This window comes from Tachypleus tridentatus, chromosome 13, assembly GCF_004210375.1.
Source record: "Tachypleus tridentatus isolate NWPU-2018 chromosome 13, ASM421037v1, whole genome shotgun sequence".
In the NCBI taxonomy this organism is placed as follows: domain Eukaryota; kingdom Metazoa; phylum Arthropoda; class Merostomata; order Xiphosura; family Limulidae; genus Tachypleus; species Tachypleus tridentatus.
In genome coordinates this window covers 102631279-102655094 of record NC_134837.1, presented here as the reverse complement: position 1 = coordinate 102655094, position 23816 = coordinate 102631279, and the positions used below count along the sequence as shown (strand labels likewise).

Below are 23816 nucleotides of genomic sequence, written 5' to 3'. Positions count from 1 at the left end.
TTCATTGTTATTTAACTTGTTAATTCAAATTGCTAGTTTTCCTTAGAACAGGTCCGGTATAGCCAGGTGGTTTAAGTACTAGACTTGTAATCTGAGGGTCACGGGTTCGAATCCCTGTCACACCACACATGCTCGCCCTTTCAGCCGTGGGGCGTTATAGTGGTGACAGTCAACCCCACTATTTGTTGGTAAAAGAGTATCCCAAGAGTTGGCGGTGGGTGGTGATGGCTAGCTGCCTTTCCTCTAGTCTTACATTGCTAAATTACGGACGCAGATATCTCTCGTGTAGCTTTGTGCGAAATTCAAAACAAACCAATGTTAATAACCATTGCTATAAGTTGTTCACTAAACGTGCAAAAAATATTAAAGTTATGGATTCTTTTATTGGTCTAAGCGGTGGTAAATCTCTTATTATATCAATCGCTTTTGTTCCTTGCAAATGCGTTAATTTCAATCACTGAACTTAACAAATCTAACGACCTTCGTATTCAGAACTGTAGATGTTCTGGTTGTGAGGGCGCTTAAATATCCTAGGCTGTCGAACCTCGCTAGATACTATTTAGCTTACATCAATATCGTTAACATCGAGGGTATCCAATTGGTGTAACAATGCATTCTAATCTTTATAGGTAGATACAAAAAAAACAACAGTACTTTTAAAGTAACTATCAGATTGATTTTCAGTTTAGCTCTAAGTACATAGCTTACTCTGATTAAAAGCTATTATTATATAATATAAAGATGAACTACTCTAAGCCTTTAGTAGAATGGAGGTAGGTTGAAAGATGGTGATACTACTTATTAAAATTAAAAGATGATTATTTTGATCAAGTGTAAGATTTCATTTCAAGAAGTCGTCAGTTACCTAGTGTAAAGCAACTTATGTCGCAAGAGATTCTAGAACAAATCGCCGAAAAAATATTGAAGTACCTAGGTGGGTGGGGAGGAGTAACCTTTAACAGGCAACTTCATCAGCAACACTAAGAGTTACTGAAGTACCTAGGTGGGTGGGGAGGAGTAACCTTTAACAGACAACTTCATCAGCAACACTAAGAGTTACTGAAGTACCTAGGTGGGTGGGGAGGAGTAACCTTTAACACACAACTTCATCAGCAACACTAAGAGTTACTGAAGTACCTAGGTGGTTGGGGAGGAGTAACCTTTAACACACAACTTCATCAGCAACACTAAAAGTTACTGAAGTACCTAGGTGGGTGAGGAGGAGTAACCTTTAACAGACAACTTCATCAGCAACACTAAGAGTTACTGAAGTACCTAGGTGGGTGGGGAGGAGTAACCTTTAACAGACAACTTCATCAGCAACACTAAAAGTTACTGAAGTACCTAGGTGGGTGGGGAGGAGTAACCTTTAACAGACAACTTCATCAGCAACACTAAAAGTTACTGAAGTACCTAGGTGGGTGGGGAGGAGTAACCTTTAACAGACAACTTCATCAGCAACACTAAGAGTTACCGAAGATGTCAATCCACTGGAAGTTTCTGAATAAATTATTACTGAAGTACGTCACATGCTTATGCACCATCAAAAGTTACACAGCTATTTAAGATTGAAAACGTACAAAACATCAGTTTAGAGTTGGTAGTGGAACGTGCCTCAACCACTACTATCAAGGCTACTTTACATCTCACAGGCCTCAGCAACATTGCATAGAATCAATAATACTCACGGGCAGACTTCTTCGCAAAGTTATTGCAGTGTAAAGACGATGCAATCCATCATCTAGCCATTGTTGTTTTCAATTGGCACATTCCAGCTCCACACGACTCCGCAAACACCAATCAAACAGAAGATTGCTTTAAAGGCACCTCAGGAGACAACTATGTGGAGACAGAATCTCTGAGATAATCTACTACCACCAGATCTCAGGCACCCCATGTTGAAGGTACACCTTGTGCCACTGAGGTCTGTGGAAATCAGTCAAGACAAAAAGTTTATAGACTGGGTAGAGAGCAAAGTTGAAAAAGCTTGTCAGCACTTTTCTCAAGCCCATGGTTCCAACACTGCAGATAGTAAAAGAGCCAGTCAAGTATTAATAGTCTTCCGGAACAGGAACCTACATATGGCTGGTAAAGCATTTACATTTACATTCAAGCTTTACACAAGCAACTCAATGATGGATCTAAAAGCCATAAAACAGTCTCTCCTTTGGATTGTTGAAAGCAATTAATCACGTGTAGGCAGGGTCACCAACATAATTATTGCAACTGATTCGAGAGCTGCACTGAATAAAATTCAGAGCGACTGGAAGAAAGTAACTGGATGATACGACCATCATCTGAATATTTGTAGATCACGTCATGGAAGGATAAAATTATATGATCAATTTGACAACCTCACAAGAGACGCCTCTGTATCAAATTAGGCACAAATCTACTGAAAAGATATCGAACTCGTTCTCACCAGTGAGGCGAAAACTGCAACCATAGAAGGTATTTTTCACTATTATAAAGGAATCTGATTGATTTACAACAAATTATCTCATGGGGCAGCTAGGAGAAGCAAAATACGGGGTACCAGTAAGACAGAATACAGCCAAAATCTATCTGATAAGATCAGTAAATATTATTTCTCTTACCTGTTGTGAAACATCCAGCCTCCACAAAAGGGATCAACGCATGTACTAAATACTCAACTCCAATCGACGTTAATATAAGTAAATAAGATGAATTGTTATTGTACATGGCCTGCACTAGTGTGAAGTTCTTTACATAAATTGCAGTTCTCACGTATATATACGATGATATGCAACTGTATATGCAAATTACAGTTCTTTCTTCGTCTTGGTTGTGGGTGAACCACCTCAGTTAAGACACTACCGGGCAGACTTCCACCAAGTCGGAAGAAAGGCTTCTTGCTGTATGGTTCGCATTTAGATTATACGAAAGCAAAATGGAACAAACGATTAGTTCTCAAAAGTTCTTAATACACACGCTCTAACTCAGAGGTACTCTTTAGATTAAAGACACGTACTATGAAACCTGATCTGAAAAAGTGGACTAACACTTATGACTAATGCAAAACGGTTATGACAAGCATCGCTATAGACAAGCTTAAAGACATAAATCAGAAACTGTGCTCATGTTTAGAACTACATTGAGACTGTCGAACTTAATAGACTCTTGGACCAAACTTACATCATTGCATGTAATTTTTATGTATACCTATTTATACGCTTCTCTCTATCCCAGTACATTTCACGTCCTTCTAAGGTTTTGATTTAAATATGGTCATACTGATTTGACATTAATATTTTCCTTTCTTTAACAGTGATATTATTATGTATTTACATTATTATTTTCGCTCTTATCCCATTGCATAATGTTGCTGCAAATTGCACCTATATTTTTAAGCACACTTGCGACTGTTTTTGCTATTTTGAAACTGATTATTTTATAAAGAAAAAAGAAAATATTACATTCACTGGGTTTGGCATGGCCAGCTGGTTAGGGCGATTGACTCGCAAACTGTGTATGGCAGGTTCGAATCCCCGTCTTACCATACATACTTGCCTTTTTAGCTGGGCAAGGGCGTTAGTAAAATAGTAGCCTAAGAGTTGGCGGTGGTGTGGTAGTGATGATTAGCTGCCTTCCCTTTGGTCTTCCACGGCTAGCTCATACAGTCCAAGTGTATTTTTATGCGAAATTGAAAATAAACCGAACAAATTACAGTTACTAAACCTATAAAACAAAACAAATAGATACAATCCACGAGAAAAGCATTGATCAACCTTGTAAAGAATTTGAGTTCATATTGTAATTTGAAGCAACAAGGCATTTATCATAAGGCATATGTCGATATTTCGCCTTATCATTTATTATAGACATATCATTACATACTTAAATAATTATAGAAGCACCCAGTAGAGTTCAGACCTCGCTAGGTAATGATGATCATATTCGACTCTTAAAAAAAACAAAACGAATATGTGTCTAAACGTCTACCGTTATCAACACACACCGAGGGTAACTGGCAGGAAAATTAGGAACAATTTTCTATATAGGTCCACCAAGTTTCATCAAAATCGGACTAAAAGTGCTGTACAAAAATGTGTCCTCATATTAAAGATAGAGACTTTTTTATTTTTGTGACTTTGCTGTGGCCTTGACCTTCCAAAGATTAATCAGTTATAAGTTTGACCATAGTACAAATACAAAGCCAACTTTCGTCTAATTTCATTCAGTTGTTTTAGAGAAATCTTGCTGACAAACACACACGAGTGTAAAAACATAACCTACAGTAGCGGAACAAAAATACTCTGTTTTACAAGGTTTAGAAAACTCGATATATAATTAACATCATTTTCTTGTCAGGTTATTAGGTACCATGCGTTTTATAAAAGCAAATATTGAGTTACTTTAAGAGCTCTTATTTTTAAAAGAGCTATAATTATTATACTATATTTTATTTTATCAATATGCTCTTCTAGAAGCATTTTTGTATATCATAGCCTAAAATAGAGAGTATTAGAATATCGTTTGCGCTTTTTAATTTTTTGTCAGTTAAACAATATTGTTTATATTATAATTTGTTTTGTTTTTTTTTACATAAGTCACGTATAACGCCAGTAATATATGTCTGTGGTATTTTTACATAAGTCACGTGTAGCGCCAGTAATATATGCCTGTGGTATTTTTACATAGACCACATGCAACGCCAGTAATATATGCCTGTGGTATTTTTACACAGACCACATGCAACGCCAGTAATATATGCCTGTGGTATTTTTACACAGACCACATGTAACGCCAGTAATATATGCCTGTGGAATTTTTTATATAGACCACATGTAGCATCAGTAATATATGCCTGTGGTATTTTTTATATAGACCACATGTAACACCAGTAATATATGCCTGTAGTATTTTTTACATAGACCAAATGTAACGCCATTAATATATACTTGTGGTATTGCTTTTAACTTTTAAAGATTAAAATAAAGTAAGCTTAATATGGCCCTGACTTTGATCAGTTGGCACGAACAAAACCTTTACGAGCGGACTTTATGAGATATGTAAGAATTACAAATGCGTTAGTAACTGTTTTAGTTAACTTGTTTTTCAAGAAAAACATAACAAGCGCACAAATTGTTTTCTCTGTTAGTTGATGTAAGTTTAAAATAATATATATATTTATGCACAAAAGTGTTACAGAAAGCTTAGAAACACTTCTTTTCTGAAAAAGTAGTTTTTGAAATCATTGCCTTTCCATTTTCTTTCTATAAATATTTATTCACGTGCGTAGTAAAGTCCTAATAACATTGCATGTTTTATTAACAGGTTGCAATCACAAGTTTGTGGTAAATATCTGGCTGTAGAATTGTTGTTCACAAAAACTGGGATCCGGACTGCCAAAATTTCAACATAAGTGGAAAAAATTGTGTAAATCTTAAAACTAGGTGCTAATATAGAAAAATATAAGTGTTCATATAGTATGTAAAGTGTGCAAAACTACCATCTGCAATAAGAGCTATAAAAAGACTCAATGTCTTCATTGCTGTTGTTTGGTTGTTTCTAGTGAAGTGTATTTATGTCTGTATATAAATGCAAACATTGCAGAATATGGGGCCAATGTTTTTGGTTTTTATTTTTATCGCTTTCGTATTTTCCAAAGTTCACTTTGACTTTATGAAATGAAAAAAAAATCTTGCAATTCATGGTAAAAACTTAGCTCTAGACCTACAACGAAACATCGTATTAAAACAGTTTATACAATCAAGCCAAAAAACAAAGCGTTACACGTGTACGAATATATAAAACTAGAACACAAACTAAAATGTGGAAATAGCAACAAATATTTAATATTTCTCTTTAAGTCTCGTGTGTGATATTAATTGAAAGCTAAAAAATATTAGAATTTAAAAATATAGAATGGTAAATTCCGTAACTTTTTATATGTAACACAATCATTCACCGTGTATAATCAGTTATGAGGAGTCTTTAAGTGTTGTAATGAAACGGAAAAACAAAGGATGACAAAAAGTTATTACCAAGAAGATGTGTTTGTAATTAACTACAAATCTTCACGGGTATCGAAACCTGGATTGCAGCACTGTAAGTTCGAAGCCATACCGCTGTGTCACTGGGGGGATATATTAGGAACAAACCACTGGAATGATAAGTAAAAATTATCTTCTATAGTCGGTATTCCAACCTACAACGGGTACGTGGAGAAATAAGGTGTGTAAAAATATAACTGAACAGAAATTTGTATGATGCAAAGAATACACGTTGATGGCTTCAGTACAGCTGTATCATATTGATGTGAAATTTGACTTGACACAAGTGTGAAAAGAATGTTATCAAAACTGTGGTAAAGATATATATACATATTTGCACGTTATATGTGTATCTTACCAATTTAAGTAAATAATACTTTAACTCAATAAAATAATTCAGTAACTGAACCAGATTTCTAGCTTCCAAGAAAAAGGATAATTATGTAAACAACTTCTTTAGCTTTAATTGTTTATATTTTTTACATGTGTATCCACGTGGTTGTTGTTGGAGTTTTAGCACAAATATATACAGTGTTGTGTGTGCGCTCTGCTCCTTGCATGGAATCGAACACCACATTTTAGCGTTGTAAATCGATAATTCACCGCCGTCCCACCGTGTGAATATTCATTAAGTTAAATATAGTAACTTAGAAACATAATTTCAATAGTTCACCAAGTTTCTTGTACCCTGAACAAATTAATCAGTGTATACTTGCTTTCTTGTCTAAACCTAATTAACCCATACTCGCCTAATTTTTGTTTGGTCACTGCTTGCAAAAAAAAAAAAGTGTGGATAAATATTCTAGAAAATAAAAGAACTGTTTTGACTTTGTTTGTATGAGAAATAAAAACGAAACCGATTTGCAACTTAATCGCTTCGTTTGGCGAACACGTACTAGAAACGTACTACTTTTATGACAAATTTTTAAATTCTTGTCCGGTTTGCTGCAAAGGAAAATGCCCGTCAAATTCTCTACATAAGCCGGCAGACTAGTATTTCAATTCCAGGACAAATGCTATGGTAGTAACCAGTAAATCCTTCGCTTTCATGTTACCAACAAAACAAAAAAAAAAGTTGCCGTCGTTTTGAAGGTAATGGTCTACCCAGCAAGGCGGCTACTCGCTCACACACATTGAACAGTGCTCCCTAGCTCGTTACGGTGGCCGTAATGTCATGAAAAAGCGATCTGTGTGAAAAAGAGGCCCACATGAATTACGTTTATCGACAGGCCAAATGGTAGAATCGATGTCTTAGACAAACAAACAGAAAGAATGCTGGTAGTACAAGGGACAAGTATTGCGTGTTGCCTGTAGCTATTACTTGGACTCAATCTTCAGCAATGCTAGAAGGTCGATTAGAAATACGTAGTGTTATGTTGTCTTTGTTACAACTTACGCGTTTAACTGCGTCGTTCAATTTCTTTACTTCAGTTCGATATCCATTTCGGAAAACATTAAGTTTTAACTATTTTAACCGATACGAACATTTATAACTATAGAGATGTTTCGTCCATTTAGATGTGTTTTTTAGTATTTTAATAAATCTTCGAACATGGGCCCCTAAGCTCAATTTACAACAATTCAACGTACCTTACAAGCACACTAGTGTGATATATATCTATCATTGCATTAGATACATTTACCCAAATCTATCATTGCATCAGATGCATTTACCCAAACATGCCAGTAACTCAAAAACCTTATAACGATCGAGCAAAATAATACGTACGAAACGATGTTTCTTAACCGTACGTAAAAAAACTAGTGCAAATTTGGATATTTTCGTTTTCACTGAAGCACTCCTATTCTTCGTAATATTTTATTGTTCATGTCATTCGAGATAACAACAGTGGGCTTTGAGGTACTTCACTTATTTAAAAACTACCAAAAGCTAGGCAGATAACTGCGAACGCGTGGAATTCAGATTTTCTTGACTTTGCAAATAACAAACATCAATTTCCTATTATTTACATGGAAAAGCTCAGCATTGTAAGATCGACTCGAATGGCAAAACCTCAAGCATAACCTGGGTTTTATTGCCCTTTCGACAGGAGTGGATATGTTTATCATAAAAGCTTCATCCACATAGTTAATCTACAGCAGTTTACAACTTCAGAACACATAGCCCCGCTTGATTTCAATCTCATACTAACCATATCAGTACACAAAAGGCAAACGCGACCTATCGCATCATATTACATATTTTCCATGGAAGGATCGGAGGTCTAAATTTATTCGACTGCTGTGTTTTACGTATACTAATGAATCATTTCGGTTAACTGTAACCCGAAATAAGCAATTGTTACCCTTTTCTTGTTGTTTTTGTTTTGTTTTCTATATGACGTAACCCTTAATTTTAATGTTAGCGCTCTGACTTACTGACAGACGACATTGAAGCTACAGTGTGAAAGGTATGAAAACAATTAATATTTGACAAGATCATTTTAAGATTATTAGAAAGAAAATATTCGATTTCATATCAGTATCTATAATGAGTATTATATTATTGGAGGAAAGAATACAGCGGTGTAGTTATTGGTAAACATGGGTAAATATTCTTTCAATCATCTCAATTGATTTTCTAATATTATTACTATTTATAATACACTTAAGAACAATGCTTAATATTAAGTTCCAACGTGTAAAACTGCCTTTGTTAGAACTATTCACAGCATCGATTGCTGATAGTAACACCAAAACTAAATAACTGCTTACTCCACGAAAATATTTTACCCTTTATTTGAATTAACAAAATATAAGGAACGAGCAGTTTATGTTTTATCTGTTTTACCCATTTAAATTCACTAAGTTCAATCACATGTGTGACAGAGCAAAAAGAAAAAATTGGCTTTGTAAAAATAAAATAAACACTGGGCATGGCCAGATGGTTAGGAAGCTTGACACGCAGCTTGAAGGTCGCGGGTCAAATCCCCATCCCACGAAACATGCTCGCCCTTTTAGTCGTTGGATCGTTCTAATGCTGCAATCAATCCCACTATTCAAAGAGTAACAAAGTAACCCAAAAGTTGACGGTGGGTGGTGATGACTAGCTGCCTTCCCTCTTGTTTCACACTGCTAGCACAGATGGACCTCGTATAGTTTTACGTGAAATTAAAAACAAACAAACCTACCCTCTAACCTTTTATTTATTGCATATCACGTTTCTGTTACACGCTTTTGCTTTATTATATACTTTTAAAAAATTTGGCACAGCCTGAAATCTCCGCATAGTATGGTGCTTTAGTAATTCAGTGCAAATTTATACAATTAGCTAATTGCGTTTCGCCAACCATGGATGTCGACAATCGCGGTTGGCACAGTAAATGTCTTCTGACATACCGCTGTGCTACGTAAGATGTAAATTAATAAATATAAAAACAATGATGTACATGTAGTTAAACATGAAAAGACTTTTGTTAACTTGTAATTGTGTGATTCCACATTTTGCCATTATTAATTCAAGCTTCACTGTAGTTCAAAATGTATTCAATTTTGTTTGTTTGTTTGTTTTTTAATTTTGCGCAAAGCTACTCGAGGGCTATCTGCGGTAGCTGTCCCTAATTTAGCAGTATAAGACTAGATGGAAGGCAGCTAGTCATCACCACCCACCGCCAACTCTTGGGCTACTCTTTTACCAACGAATAGTTGGATTGACGTCACATTATATCGCCCACACGGCTGAAAGGGCTAGCATGTTTGGTACATCGGGGATTCGAACCCGCGACCCTCGGATTACAAGTCGAATGCCTTAACCCACTTGTTCACTTTTGTACATCTCTTAATAATTCCACAAGCTTCCAACCAAAGTGAACCGAAGCGCTGTTCCTGGACCATGTTAGGGCGAATACACTCGACATTCCCTTCCTCAGTTAAGTTCTCATGATCCACGGCTGCTTACAATCACCGATTTTCCACAGTTTGTGCTCTAGACACCATTTAATACGACCTTCCCTGTTTTGATATGAATAAGCACTTTTGCATGAGCTTTCAATTACTATGTTAGTTTCATAATATCCTTCGTGTGATAGGATTAGCGTTGCTTGAATGATAATCATTATTGAAGGAATTGGCCAATTGGAACGTCATCTGACACCTTTTGAACTGTCTCATTCGTCTTTTTTTTTTTCTCGTCTGTCTTTCACTATCATTTGGCGACTACAATTATCTTAGTGACAGGTGTTTTTTCTTATGTTTAGCACTGTCAAAAGACTCTCTTGATTAATATCGTGGAACAGACAAAGAAACAGTGTTTACTAAATTCGTTTCTGGTAAATGATCACCTGCTATCATACCCCTTTAAATATGTAACACATTCTTGTTCTCACCCATCCGCATCCCCAAACATGCTTGCCCTTTCAGCCGTGGGGGCGTTATAATGTGACGATCAATCCCACTATTCGTTGATAAAAGAGTAGCCCAAGAGTTGGCGGTGGGTGGTGATGACGAGCTGCCTTTCCTCTAGTCTTATACTGCTAAATTAGTGACGGCTAGCGCAGATTGCCCTCGAGTAGCTTTGTGCAAAATTCAAAACAAACAAACAAACAATCTCACCCATTTTCCTACAGACTGATCAAGGCATAATGGTATTAAGGTACACTGATTTCTTAATTCAAATTAAGCAACAGATGTTTGAAAAGTTTAGCAAAGATTCGATATAATGTGAACAGCAAAAAAAAACAAAAAACTTACGCTCTTGTTTTAATAAAGAACAAAAATTTATGCATGAGATGCTGATGCTTCGCCACGAGTGGTCGGTTGCTACCATGTGCTTTATGTGGCTTTTTACTGCTGGAGAATAAAAGAAAACATCCTAATAAACAAAGATTCAAGCACAAATCAGGGTATATGCTCTGTTATGTGCGAAAGTGAAGTCCACACAGGATATCACACAATCCCAAAATTGTTCATGCCAATAAGCATTTCTATTACACATGTCAAAGGGAACTAAACCCACAGCGCATTCTAAATTGTACAATTATACAGCTCCTTAACCTGAAACCTTTCGCATTTCAAGGAAGCTATGACACAAAAAAAGATAAAGTCTTCAAACAGTGATCGATATGATGTTTAACATTTTATAAAATAGATAAAGTCTTTTACACCTATTTACGAGAACATCAACAAAGTACATGCATAACACCTACATAAAAATGTACCACGAAATACATGTTTAAAAACATTATTATTATTTAGTTAGTTACGAAGACCTGTAACTGTATGACTACAAAAAAAACATTGTTGATAGAGTTCCAGCAGTGACCTGGCAATCGCATGACCGGTCTATTTTGTTTATGTAAATAAATGGAGTGTTCTACAATAAGTCTTTTAGTCAGATATTGATTGAAATTTACATGTAACTTATCTTCAAGCTACCCTTATAATGCTTATTACCATATTTTGACTTCTCCATAATAAATGTAATTATTAATATACTATTTAGGCCCGGCATGACCAGGTGGTTAGGACGATCAACTCGTAACATGAGGGTCGCGGTGCTATAATGTTACAGTCAATCCCACTATTCGTTGGTAAAAAAGCAGCCCAAGAGTTGGCGGTGGGTGGTGATGATTTGCTGCCTTCCCTATAGTCTTACACTGCTAAAATAGGGACGGCTAGCGCAGATAGCCCTCGTGTAGCTTTACGACTGTACTTATATCAGACCTATAAGAAAAAAATCCATCGGATTATAAATGTTTGTGTTTTATCATACATAAAACAAAAAAATAAAACAAGTATACGATTTATATTTGTTTTTTTCAGTTTTAATGTTTGGTAAAATTTTTTAGCAATTGTAATTTAATGTACAGAATATTAAAATAATTCTTCCAAACCTCAAAATCAAGTATAAATCTTTAAGTTCTAGCCCTCAGTAATCATATTCTTGATTGCTAATATTTACCAAAGAAAACCTAAACTTTCAAAGCTTTAAAAAAGGAGTCATGAAGATGTGAATTTTTCATTAATAACAGTTGTGAATGGGGTAGCTTGGTCAATAATAATGTACATAATTGTAGACACTCACTTCACAGCACTTTCTGAATATATATATATATATAGTTTGATTGTTTGTTTCTTGAATTTCGCGCTAAGCTACACGAGGGCTATCTGCGCTAGCCGTCACTAATTTAGCAGTGTAAGACTAGAGGGAAGGAAGCTAGTCATCACCACCCATCACCAACTCTTGGGCTACTCTTTTACCAACAAATTGTGGGATTGACCGTAACTATATAATACTTCCACGGTTGAAAGGGCGAGCCTGTTTGGTGCGACCTGGATTCGAACCCGCGACCTTCAGATTACGAGTCTATTATATAGTTTGGGAAACAATGAAAAAGATTAAAGCAGTTTGTTAGTGTACGTGATGATCGAAACAGAGATACATAAAATACTTTACGCCTGCTCTAAGTAGTCTAAACATGAATATACGTTCAAAAAAAGTAAAAATGTAAGCTACTTTTCAGTTATATAAAAAACCTCATGGAAGTTAAGAAGGCAGGGACGTACGTTCCTCGAATATTATATACATTCTATCGGTTTGTTTAACGGGAAATGATATTTAATATTTTTTTGGATTTTTGTTATAAAAATACTCAAGGGAATATGAATTGGAGGATTCTGAATAGTTTGAAAATGGATGGTCTTGAATACATAAAACCATTTTTTTTACTTATAATGTAAATACTCATGTACGTAAACTTCAATTTTTAAAATCAGTGTGACGTTTCTCTTGGCAAATGGATGCCTTTTCAACCACAATTAAAGAAATTACGGGAAGACAACGACTCATTTATATCACATTCAGATAAACCTTTTATTTTTAGTGATAAAAAATATTACTATATCAGTGTTAGCTACATTCTATCTCATAAGTATTTCTGAATATCCAGACTATGATATCCGAAATGCTATAATTACAAATCTCTCTCAGATCGTATAATATTACTGTATCATTACTGAAGCAATGGATACAAGTAACTGAGTCAAGAGCGTAGATTATGTATTGGGCCATGAATAAAACGCTTTCCCATTTTGGAGGACTGGCAGCGACAGATAACTTCATAGACCGTACTCGGGCAATTTATGTAAATAGTTGGGTTAACGCAAGCTGCCTGTGGGAAGCCACAAGCCTTATGGGAGAGTGGAAATGTGTGATCATTGAGACGAGTTCCTATATCCCGAGGCACTGCACGTTACTGATAGAAGTGAGCTGGTGCCAACTATTTATCTACGTCTTATGTCATATGATGTATAGCGCTGAGTGTAACAGAAAACATGCACTAAATTACCGTTGTAAATAAAAAGAGAAAATAATGATTTTGGTGAAAACTCACAAAAAATTTAAATAGTAGATTAAAATTTATTTTAAACACAAAACGAGTACAGAGAACGAACAGGTAGTTAACTGTGAGTACAAGTATTAAGTAATCGGAAAAACTGACTAATGACATATAGATAACTAAAGTTAAGGTTAAATAAGAGTACAAACTGCAACGAAAAAAAAACAATGTTAAAAACAACTAATAAAAGTTTGTTAAAATATTGCCTTGCACATGCGTAGTTAGTACGCTATTATTATTGTATTTATGTAAGAATGGTTGCAAATAACTTTAAGGGGTATCATTTGTATGCTTCTCTATATATTAATTGTACATGAACAGTTATAATTGTACATGATGTTCAAAACATCAGGTCCCTTATAGATATTACATAAAGCTTCTCATGTGAAAAGTCTCATATTCCTATGGCTTGTGACTTCATCACGATATCTAATTCAGACAACATCTTAAGTGGGTTCAGAAAGTCTAGCTATTTAAACACAGTCTTTTTCACCTGTAAGTCACTTTAAGAAAACTTAAGCATTTAATTCATTCACAAAGATCCATAAATCCTGCAAGTACGTGATGTACATAGTACGTACCTTTATATCCATTCACGTAATGAATTACGACATCCTATACTTTTTATAGAAATTACTGCTATCTCAGATTGTTCCAGTAATTTGCAGACATAAATGTTATGTCTGTAAATTGCGAGAATCTTCATTCAACCTTAGACTGTTCTAAAGATTGATGTTCACAAGTGTGGCTTTATCAGTATCGTAACAAATGCTATTCAAAAGTTCCAATAAACGAGTTATTTTTCTTCTTCTCAGCATTATTCTGTCTATCACGACCTAAGTATTTTGTTGTGGTTGACCTGCCAAACTTGGGGAAAAAAAATGCTTAGAAATGGTTTTGAGAACATTCTTTTATTAAAAGTAGACACCTATCGCAGATCAACTCTACAAAGGGTGGGGATTTATTAGGGCGTGGTTGGATTCAACACAGACCTTTGATTTTTTTATCATGTTTAGGGTAAAGCGAGATAAATCTGAGTAGTATTGAAACAACTATGTAAAAGTAGTAGTTGTTTAACAAGGAAGAAGAAAATAATAATTATTAAAAATACATTTTTACAAAATAAATTAATTTCTGATTCGGTCAGATGATTATCTAATTAAATCATTGTGCTTATAATGCACGTGTATAGGGTTTTTGCTTAACTGGGCTTAAGTTTGATAGATAAATGGCTCGTAATGTACACACGTTTACCTTTAAAACAATAGTAAAATACAATGAATACAACTATTTACATGAAACAAGGATAATAATGTTTGAATTAAATTTGGATTATAATTAATTAATAAATAAAGCTATGTCGTTAAAAGTAATTATAATTTTTCAGCTTGATGGAATAATGTTTTATAACAAATAAATATAGTGGATTTCGTTTATTATTTTCTTTGAGCAGTTGAGTGTTTTATTTTTAGAATTTCTTCCATATTGGAGGTGTGAAGAATAAATTTCCAAAACCCTGACATTACAATGATGGTATCATTAAAACATTCGTAATATATCTTTAATAACGTCATCATTCGTATATGTGAGTTTTAGGTTACTGCTAATTAGTTCTTACGCTAAATCCTTATCAAAGTAAATGTTTAAATAACAACACGTAAGGTCTACAAGTTCAGACATGACTGATGTTACGTGTGCTTCTACACAGGTGTGGTCATTGATACGTGACAGCACACCGCAATGTCATGATAAAGAATGACACAGCTCAGTAAGCTCAGTGCTATGCTGGAAACCATGCTGGAGGCATAATGAAACTGCTAATGACAAAACTATACGTTATCAGTTAAAAATACGCAATAAACAGCTATGTTAATGGAAAAAGGTAATTTTAATGGTTCAGCGAAAAAAGTAATATTACTTTCCAGTCTATTGTCAAACTAACGTGCAACTAGCAGCTCTCTCTGTTAATTTTTACTGCATTGAAAGAACTGCAGTAAATCTTTTTTTTATTTATTTGACCATAAGAAAACAATATTAGTGAATATTATGCGGTCATTTATTTATCTAATTGAAACACAGTTAAGCAAAGAAACGGTACATACGTACTCTAGCAATACTGACTCAAATTAATCACCAGTTGGCATGATTAGATTCTACTTTACTCTGAAAAATTGCATTTTTAATAATGAAATTACTATTTCCTTGTTTGTTTGTTATTTTCTATTTTGCTAAGGAATTTTACTTATACATAGTTACTTCAACATGGCCCAAAATTTACATTATGTGACCTGAATGACCTTTAAAATGACCTTAAAGTTCAGTTGCTAAAGTAATATCCACTCTCACTCTAATCACCATGTTATATAAAGTTGCTCTGAGTTGGGAGCCTGCTATAACAAAAAACGTCATCGCAACTGTTTCTAGGCCATTTCAGTCGATATCAAGTATTTCTGGAACTCAACATTAATTATCATATATTTTATAGGGAATAAAAAAAAACAAATATAATAATATGAAGTAATAAAGCACTTTGTTTCTACATACAAGCACTCACCTCATTGCTTTTGTAACTGAAAATAAAAAGTATATAAACACAAATAAACAACCTTTGCTAAACAGTTGCTTTTATTTGCCCAATAAAGACCCGACATGGCCAGGTGGTTAAGGCGCTCGACTCATAATCTGAAAATCGCAAGTTCGAATCCCGTCATACTAAACATGCTCGTCCTTTCAGCCGTGAAGGCGTTATAACTTGACGCTCGATCCCACTATTCGATTGTAAAAGAGTAGCCCAAGAGTTGGCGGTGGGTAGTAATGACTAGCTGCATTCCTTCTAGCCTTACACTGCTAAATTAGGGATGGCTAGCACAGATAGCCTTAGTGCAGCTTTGCGCGAAATTAAAAAAAGCAAACAAAACTCTTTGCCCAATAAACTTTAAATTTTTTCATAAATATACTTTATGGGAACCAGTATCAAAATTAATATTCTATTTGGCACCAGAGGACGAACTATTATTTATTTATTTTATTTTATTTTAAAGCACAGGTACACAACAGCCTAGCTGCGCTCTGTCTCCCATGAAGAATCGATACTTATAAATTTAGCATGTAAATCCGCAAACGTACTGTTGATCTACTGTGGAAAAAGATGTCAAACCAAATAATTATCATTCACGTCTCTTTCTCACAATTACATATATTTTTATTTGCTTCTACAAATTTTAGAATAATTAATATAGTTTTCTTCCGTTGATGCTGTGGTTGTTTGACAAACTCCTGAAAAAAGAAAATTAGCTTACTGGATCGCCAGTTGTTGTGAATAATAATTAACTCGAATAAGAATAACAAATGAATAAATATAAATAAATAAATTTGCTCCTGAAAACTGTTTATATATATATATAAAGTTAGTTATACAATTCTATAACTAATATAAACAAATTATATAGAAATAAATATAATTATATTTATATATAATCTTATAGCTAGATTATAAGCTAGCCTAAGGCCTAGGTGTTTGGGTGAAAAACATTGGGTTAAGAATACACCCACGACCCCGCAATTGTGGAAGGGAGACGAGCCAAAAAAGGCTCGAATCAGCCACTAACATAACTACAATTATAGTTAAATAAATGTAATAAGTAAAAGACCCATTTATTTTTTACGCAGGGGTGGTGTGCCTATTTGTGGTTATACGTAGTTATATTAATGGCGAAATCGAAAAGCCTCTTCTGCAGTGAATATGGCAGATGTAATAAAATTGACATATTATAGTATATTTCCCTTTTCTTTCTCCCTTATAACTTATTTTTCTCTCTTTTCAAAATGGGTTCTTAGAATAAAATATTTTCAGTGAAAATGAAACCTGTCGCTGTTTTCAAACATAAAATATACTAATACAAGTTACAGCAGCCATCTATAGTCGTACTTAGCTTTCTTTTATTTGTTATTAAGCATACAGCTACACATCAGGATATGTGTTTTATACTCACCAGAGTATCAAATCCGATTTTTGATGTTACAAACCCAGAGTTAATGCTGTCGTTCAATTAACAACTGATCTTTTCAAAGTTATGAGGAGTAGGATTCTATGCAATCACATCGCAAAGATTAGTTTAAATTAAAATCACGCGAATATAAACATTTGCTCTTTACATAGAATAACCATTCATCAAAGCGTTACAGCATATTTACCTTTTCCACGTGAATTTGTTTTGCATCTTCCTTCTACTAGTGATGCTTTGTTTTTATTAAGACATTTGTCGCCATTTTACACTCCGAAGATCAAATAACGATCTTCCTGCATACTCTGTAACTTATCTCACGATGAAAATAGTTTTTGAAATATCTGACTACGATAAGACACATTTTTATTTGCATCTTTAATGTCCACCTGTTGAGAGATCATGATGTTTAAATGCCTTGCTTACAGTTAATCACAAAGTTATATAATTGGTTGTCCGTGCTCTGCCCCATTGGTATCAAAACTCAGGTTTTGGTGTTATAAACCTTCTGATTTACCACTAAATAATCAAGGGCTTCAGTGGTCGGAAGCCAGTTTTCCAATCAGTTTATTTTTCAAAAACACCGTGAAATATTATTACATTTATTTCATTCTTTTTTTTTAAATAAAAATGTTTAATTAATTCTGTGCGTGTTGTAGCCAATGGCGATAAGCCTTTCATAAGTTATATACAGTTACCACTGGGTTCCTCCCCTCTTTCTACACAGTTTTTTAGTAGTAAATGTGTTAATTAAGATATAGTACTAAAAAGCTCTTTCGCTGTATTTCCTGTGGAGAGAAAGATGAAGTTTTCATTATTATTTATACATCGAACTTTCTAGAATACTCTTGAACTATGTGATTCGAATTATGTCATACCTTTCAGTAAGATGACTATACTTTTCTTTTTACTCTTACGATTGTCAATTATAAATATGTTTGCATTTTTCATACATAACTTATAGTTTTGACTGCTGGATCGTCACCAGACCAGACGGATCTCTGTGAAACAAACGACAGTCATACAGACCCTGATAATATCGTCAGTCACGAGATCGAACGAGATCCCAGTTTGGAGCGGAAGACAAATGGACTATTTAATGTAAATTCTCTTTCCCACGGAACAGAAACGCTACTGAATAACGCTTCGGCCAATGAATTTTCTGGGTCACTGGGGAGTAACAACAGTTCCATCTCCGACTGTCTGAGCAAATCAAAGACATACGTCGCTAATAACAATAACCACAATGACAGTAAAACCACAAGTGGAAGTGAAAACAGTTCAAATAGCAATGCTAACTCCACATTACAAAATCACGGACCACAGCAGAATGATGAAAACACACCAGGAAGCAAACGACGTGGTCCTCGTACGACTATTAAGGCAAAACAGTTAGAAACTTTAAAAGCAGCTTTTGCAGCTACGCCTAAACCCACACGTCACATCAGGGAGCAGCTGGCTCAGGAAACAGGACTGAACATGCGAGTAATACAGGTAAGATACAGATACATAAAACAGCTGTGACTTACAATAATTGACAATACAACTGCTAATAAGTTTTTGTTTTGTTAATTTTCAAAGTATAATTCGTGAAAAATAATTTTAGAAAAGTTACGTATTGCCAACGTTAAGATCTACACACATTAAACTAACTGTTAAAATGATAATATTTTAATTGATGTGTAAAAAAGAAAAGAAAAAAGACATACGTACATATTTATTTGAAATCAAAGCTTTCGGATTAACGTTATTACTATTCTAATTGAAGTTTATGTCACTGTCATTTTAAGACATAGATGTTTTTGCAAATGCATGTGTGTTTTTATTATAGCAAAGCTAGCTCATGTGTCCATTGAGGGTTTTGCAAATGCTTTCATTAAAAACGTACAATAATAAACAAAGTTTTTAGATTTTGTCGCTAGTGAAAATGTGTTCATAGTTAGCTATAGTATTTTGTGAAAGAATACCTTAGTTTGTTCGTAGTTAAACTTTTAATTGTGTTTGAGGATATTCGAAGCAAAAACAATTCTAAAACTTAAATAAACTGTGATACAGAATCTGGAAACGGGCATGGAGGACAAAATAATTAAATTCTGTCGTGCATACAATGTATTATTTTTTGCTCAAAAGATATTATATTGAGCGCACGACGTATTATTTTGAGAAAATGGGATAATAAGTCGTGCGCGCGGCATAATATTTTTCACTTGTACGTCACTTCCTGCGCTAGGTGTTTACTCGTTTCATGTTCATTCACATTTTATATAACGGCTTCGTACTAGAGTCACGAATGCACAAAGGTCAATACAACATCGCATAGACATAGGATTAAGGCTATATTAAAATCGATTCATTTATTTAAGCACTTTAAATGTGTTGCTTTTCAGGTATCTTATTAACGTACTGAAATATTCTAATTAGATAAACATATACAGGTAAGTAAGAACCATGTAATAAAAGCGATAAATAGATTTCTAAAAGAGAAAAGAATTTTTTTTTTTTAAATGAAAGTAAGCAGATGCGGAAGAATAAATGTTAATTGTGGATAAAATTATGTCGTTTTCACTGAGAAGCGTAAGGTTTTTTACCTGTTCAAACTGATTACACAGTTGAATATAAAAAAATAATAGAACAAACTGGAATAAAATGACAACAAACAAAACTGTGTAGCTTAATATTAACAAGATTGTTACCAAGTGTAAATAATTTAACTCATTTTGACTCGCCTTGTACTAACTAACAACAAACAAATGAAGTTAGTTTTGTAGGGATGTATACTGATTCAAAGGTAAGTGATGCCATTTGAAAGATTCTTATAGCTTCCTCCATGTAATTTATAAATGATTGTTCGACTCTAGCAGTTAAGTAAGCAATGGGATTTTTAAAAAGCTCATTTATTGACTCCTTAATTTCTATTGTATATGAACCGAGCGTTTCTGTCTGGGCAGGTCATGCCAGAATAAGTATCTGTGACTTCACGGTCCTCATACCATTACCGAAAGAAGAAACTAATAAACTTTTGGGGTGATATGAGAGTAAAGATCAAATCTCACTTTCTGTTCAAATAAGTGTATCCCATGGGTTGGCTGTAGATTGGTCGAGTCATCATCCTTCTAGTTAATCAGGTTTAAACTAGGAACGACTAGTTAAAACAATCCTTCAGTTGCATTGCGCGAACATTCGAAAACAAACACAGAATTGTTATGCCTTTAAACCACTGTAATTAAAACAAGTTAAAAAAACACGTCAACGTTTCGCATCCTTCAATTAGTATTCTTTATTTAAATAAATTCAACGTGTCAATAAAATATTTCATATACAATAATAATTTGTGCAGATTCGCTGGACATAAAATATGTTTAATGTTAAAGTTTTTTCCCTTGTTTTATACAGATACCAACAATTTGTTCTTACAGCTAATAATGTAAACACATATCTGAGGATAAGAAGAGTGAATATGCGGTGGTTAGGGCTCAGATTTGCAATTTGAAGGTGTTATGATGTGACAACCAATCCCACTATTCGTTGGTAAAAGAATAGCCCAAGAGTTAGCGGTGGGTGGCGATGATTAGTTGCCTTCTCCCTATTCTAACACTGATAAATTAGAGATGTGCAGCTCTCGTGTAGCTTTGCACGAAATTCATAAACAAACAAAGAAGAATGAAAATGTTATAGTTTTCTTTGTTTTATATAGATATCAATATTCTGTTCTTACCGCTAATAAAGTGTATAAAAGTCAGCAGTCACAAATAACTGCTGGATTTTTCTTCATCTTATGTGAATAATAACAATACACATTTATAGCTTCATTAGAATGGAAGCATGTCTAATATTTTTAAAAGTTTTGTTTAAAGCAACAGTTCCTTATCTCGACACAAGTAATTTTTATGAAATAACTGATTTTACAAAAGAACATTGAACATTCCTTGGTTATATTATTACTTGGATAAACCTCGCTATTTAACAAAACTCATAAAATTGAAACCATATAAGTATGCTTTAATTAAGTGAAAGAAAATTCTCAAATTTGCAATGTTATTAATTAAGTTTACCAGAAATACCTGTGAGACATATTGCTTCCCAAATCCTCAATAGAACAGTGGTAGGTAAGTGTACAGATATACAATGCTACTATCAGAGGATTCGATCCCTATCGGTAGACACTTCGGTACCTAAAAAGAATATTTAAGATTTTAAAGAAAAAACAATGTGTCCCTATTGCATAAAATAAACAAACTACCGTTATCATAGAAGATATGGAAATGTCAGTGTAAGCCCTGAGTAACAGAATCTTAAAGAATGTCTATATATATATACTTACTGGAGGGAGGACAAAAAAAGCGACCTCCTTACAAACGTTGTTAATTTGTTATATCTTTATTATATAACACAACAATATTTAAACTATATGTCTTTAGAATGCACTCAACGAGATCTGTTCAAATATAATCTCAAATTCTAATTTTAACACTGACTGGCTTTCATAAATACCTAAACTTTTCATGATTTTAGTTACATTTTCTCATAAATAAAAAGAACTGGACTTGAACGCTTTCAAATATTGAAATCTGTGTAAAATAATGTGATATTTTGATGTTAAAACTCTTCTTTCTCTTATCTATTAACTTCCAGACGCTTTACATAAACCAAGAAACAAATCAGTTCGTTTCATGTTAAATGTATGTTACGACAACCATCTAAGTTCTATTAACTTTGACGCCATTCGCGTATAAACCAAGAAACAAATTAGTTCGTTTTATATTAAATGTACGTTAAGGCAACCATCCAAAATCTATTAACTTTGGAACCCTTCACGTAGAAACTGAAAAGAAATCAGTTTGTTTCATGTTAAATATATGTTAAGGTAACCATCCAAGTTCCATTGACTTTGGGACCCTTCACGTGGAAACCAAGAAGCAAATCAGTTTGTTTCGTGGTAAATGTATGTTAAGGTAACCATTCAAATGAAAGAACATTTCATATAGTTGTGTTATGACTAAAAGGAAAGAAGAAAATATAGTTATTAGAAAGAAAAGTTTTAATTTGTTTTAAACCGCGATGACATAAGAAAGTCAATAACTATACTAGAATATATATATATAATGTTGTTCAGAAAGGATATGCTTTCCCATAAACTTGATATTAATATATGTTTAGAATCCACGATAATTTTTTATCATGTCAATGTTATTTCTCTGCTAAAAAGATACTGTGCTGTAAGATTATAATACAACGATTGAAGCTGAGAAATTTTGATAACTTTTTTTCCTTATCCCAAACATGATCTTGGTGTAATACCCTATAACGTTCTCAAAAGCGTCTTATCGAAACCACTTTTATTCAACTGTACGCAACTGAATTTTTTACACCGCATCTGCATTTTTGAGAATCGGCTTAACAAAGCTTATGTAACGATGAAGTGTCTAAATGTATGTTGAAAGTGTTGTTTGTTTACAATTATTGATTGGTGTATGCTTGATATTTGTAATATTTTGTGGTTGTTTTATAAGGAATACAATTCTTTTGTAACATCTCCAAGATTATTATTGTGTTTAAAATAATTGTCTCTTCATCTAACTTTACAAATCTCTCTCAGAGTAAAATATATAAGTAGACTATGCACAAAATTTGTTGGTTAAACAATATACTGACATAATCCAGTTTTGAAACATATTAACTAGTAATATGATTAATACGAAATGATAGTTTTTTCTAAATACTCATATTTTTATAAGTTCTAAATAAAGTTTCAAAGTAATTCCTAACCATTATTTTTTATTAGTATAATATACACACATACACACATAGATACTGGACTCTGTTGAAGCAGGTTTATTGAAAAATTTTAGCTTTTCTTGAGACATCTTTCTAGCTTTACCACCAGGATAGACACCCGTCATTAGGACATGGTGCCAATTACATGTTAGATGAAAATGACACATATTTATTTATTCCCAGGACTGACAATTACACAAAGCGTGTTAGCACTCAAATATGGCGGTTTATCCAGTTTCTCAATCCAAAATATAAGATTACAAGCTATAATTTTCTATTACACAGGTACGGCTTCTAGATTATTATTTTTATATCACAAGAATTTATATTTTATTTGAAGACAATCAATGCATAAACATAACTTGTCATTGACGTGCTCACATTTAAAAGGGCAAAGAAATATTGTGACACATGTGGTTTGCATTCCATTCTATGCTAAAATATTCACACGAAGTTGTAAGAACACTATTCTTATCTTTCATGTTTTCTTATCTTTTATATTACTTCTATCTATCTTTTGGTATCTCAACTTCTATTTACTGTTATACAGCACTTATAGAGTAACCACTCATGGTAGAAATAACGAAAAATTACCAGATTAAGATATAACAATCTCCTTACAAAATTGTTGTGCGTTGTTGTACCACGCAAGAAATGGTTTATATCTGATCAATAACTCAAAC

At 33.7% G+C, this 23816-nt stretch overlaps 1 protein-coding gene across 1 annotated transcript in view; it reads left to right on the top strand.

Moving 5' to 3' along the window:
* The window catches only part of LOC143238934 (LIM/homeobox protein Lhx1-like), a 131854-nt gene that overhangs the window by 32267 nt on the left and 75771 nt on the right, over positions 1 to 23816 (top strand). Inside the window, exon 3 of the mRNA XM_076479590.1 lies at positions 18323 to 18852. Coding sequence (XP_076335705.1) covers positions 18323 to 18852 — 530 coding nt within the window. The remainder of the gene's footprint in view (positions 1 to 18322; positions 18853 to 23816) is intronic.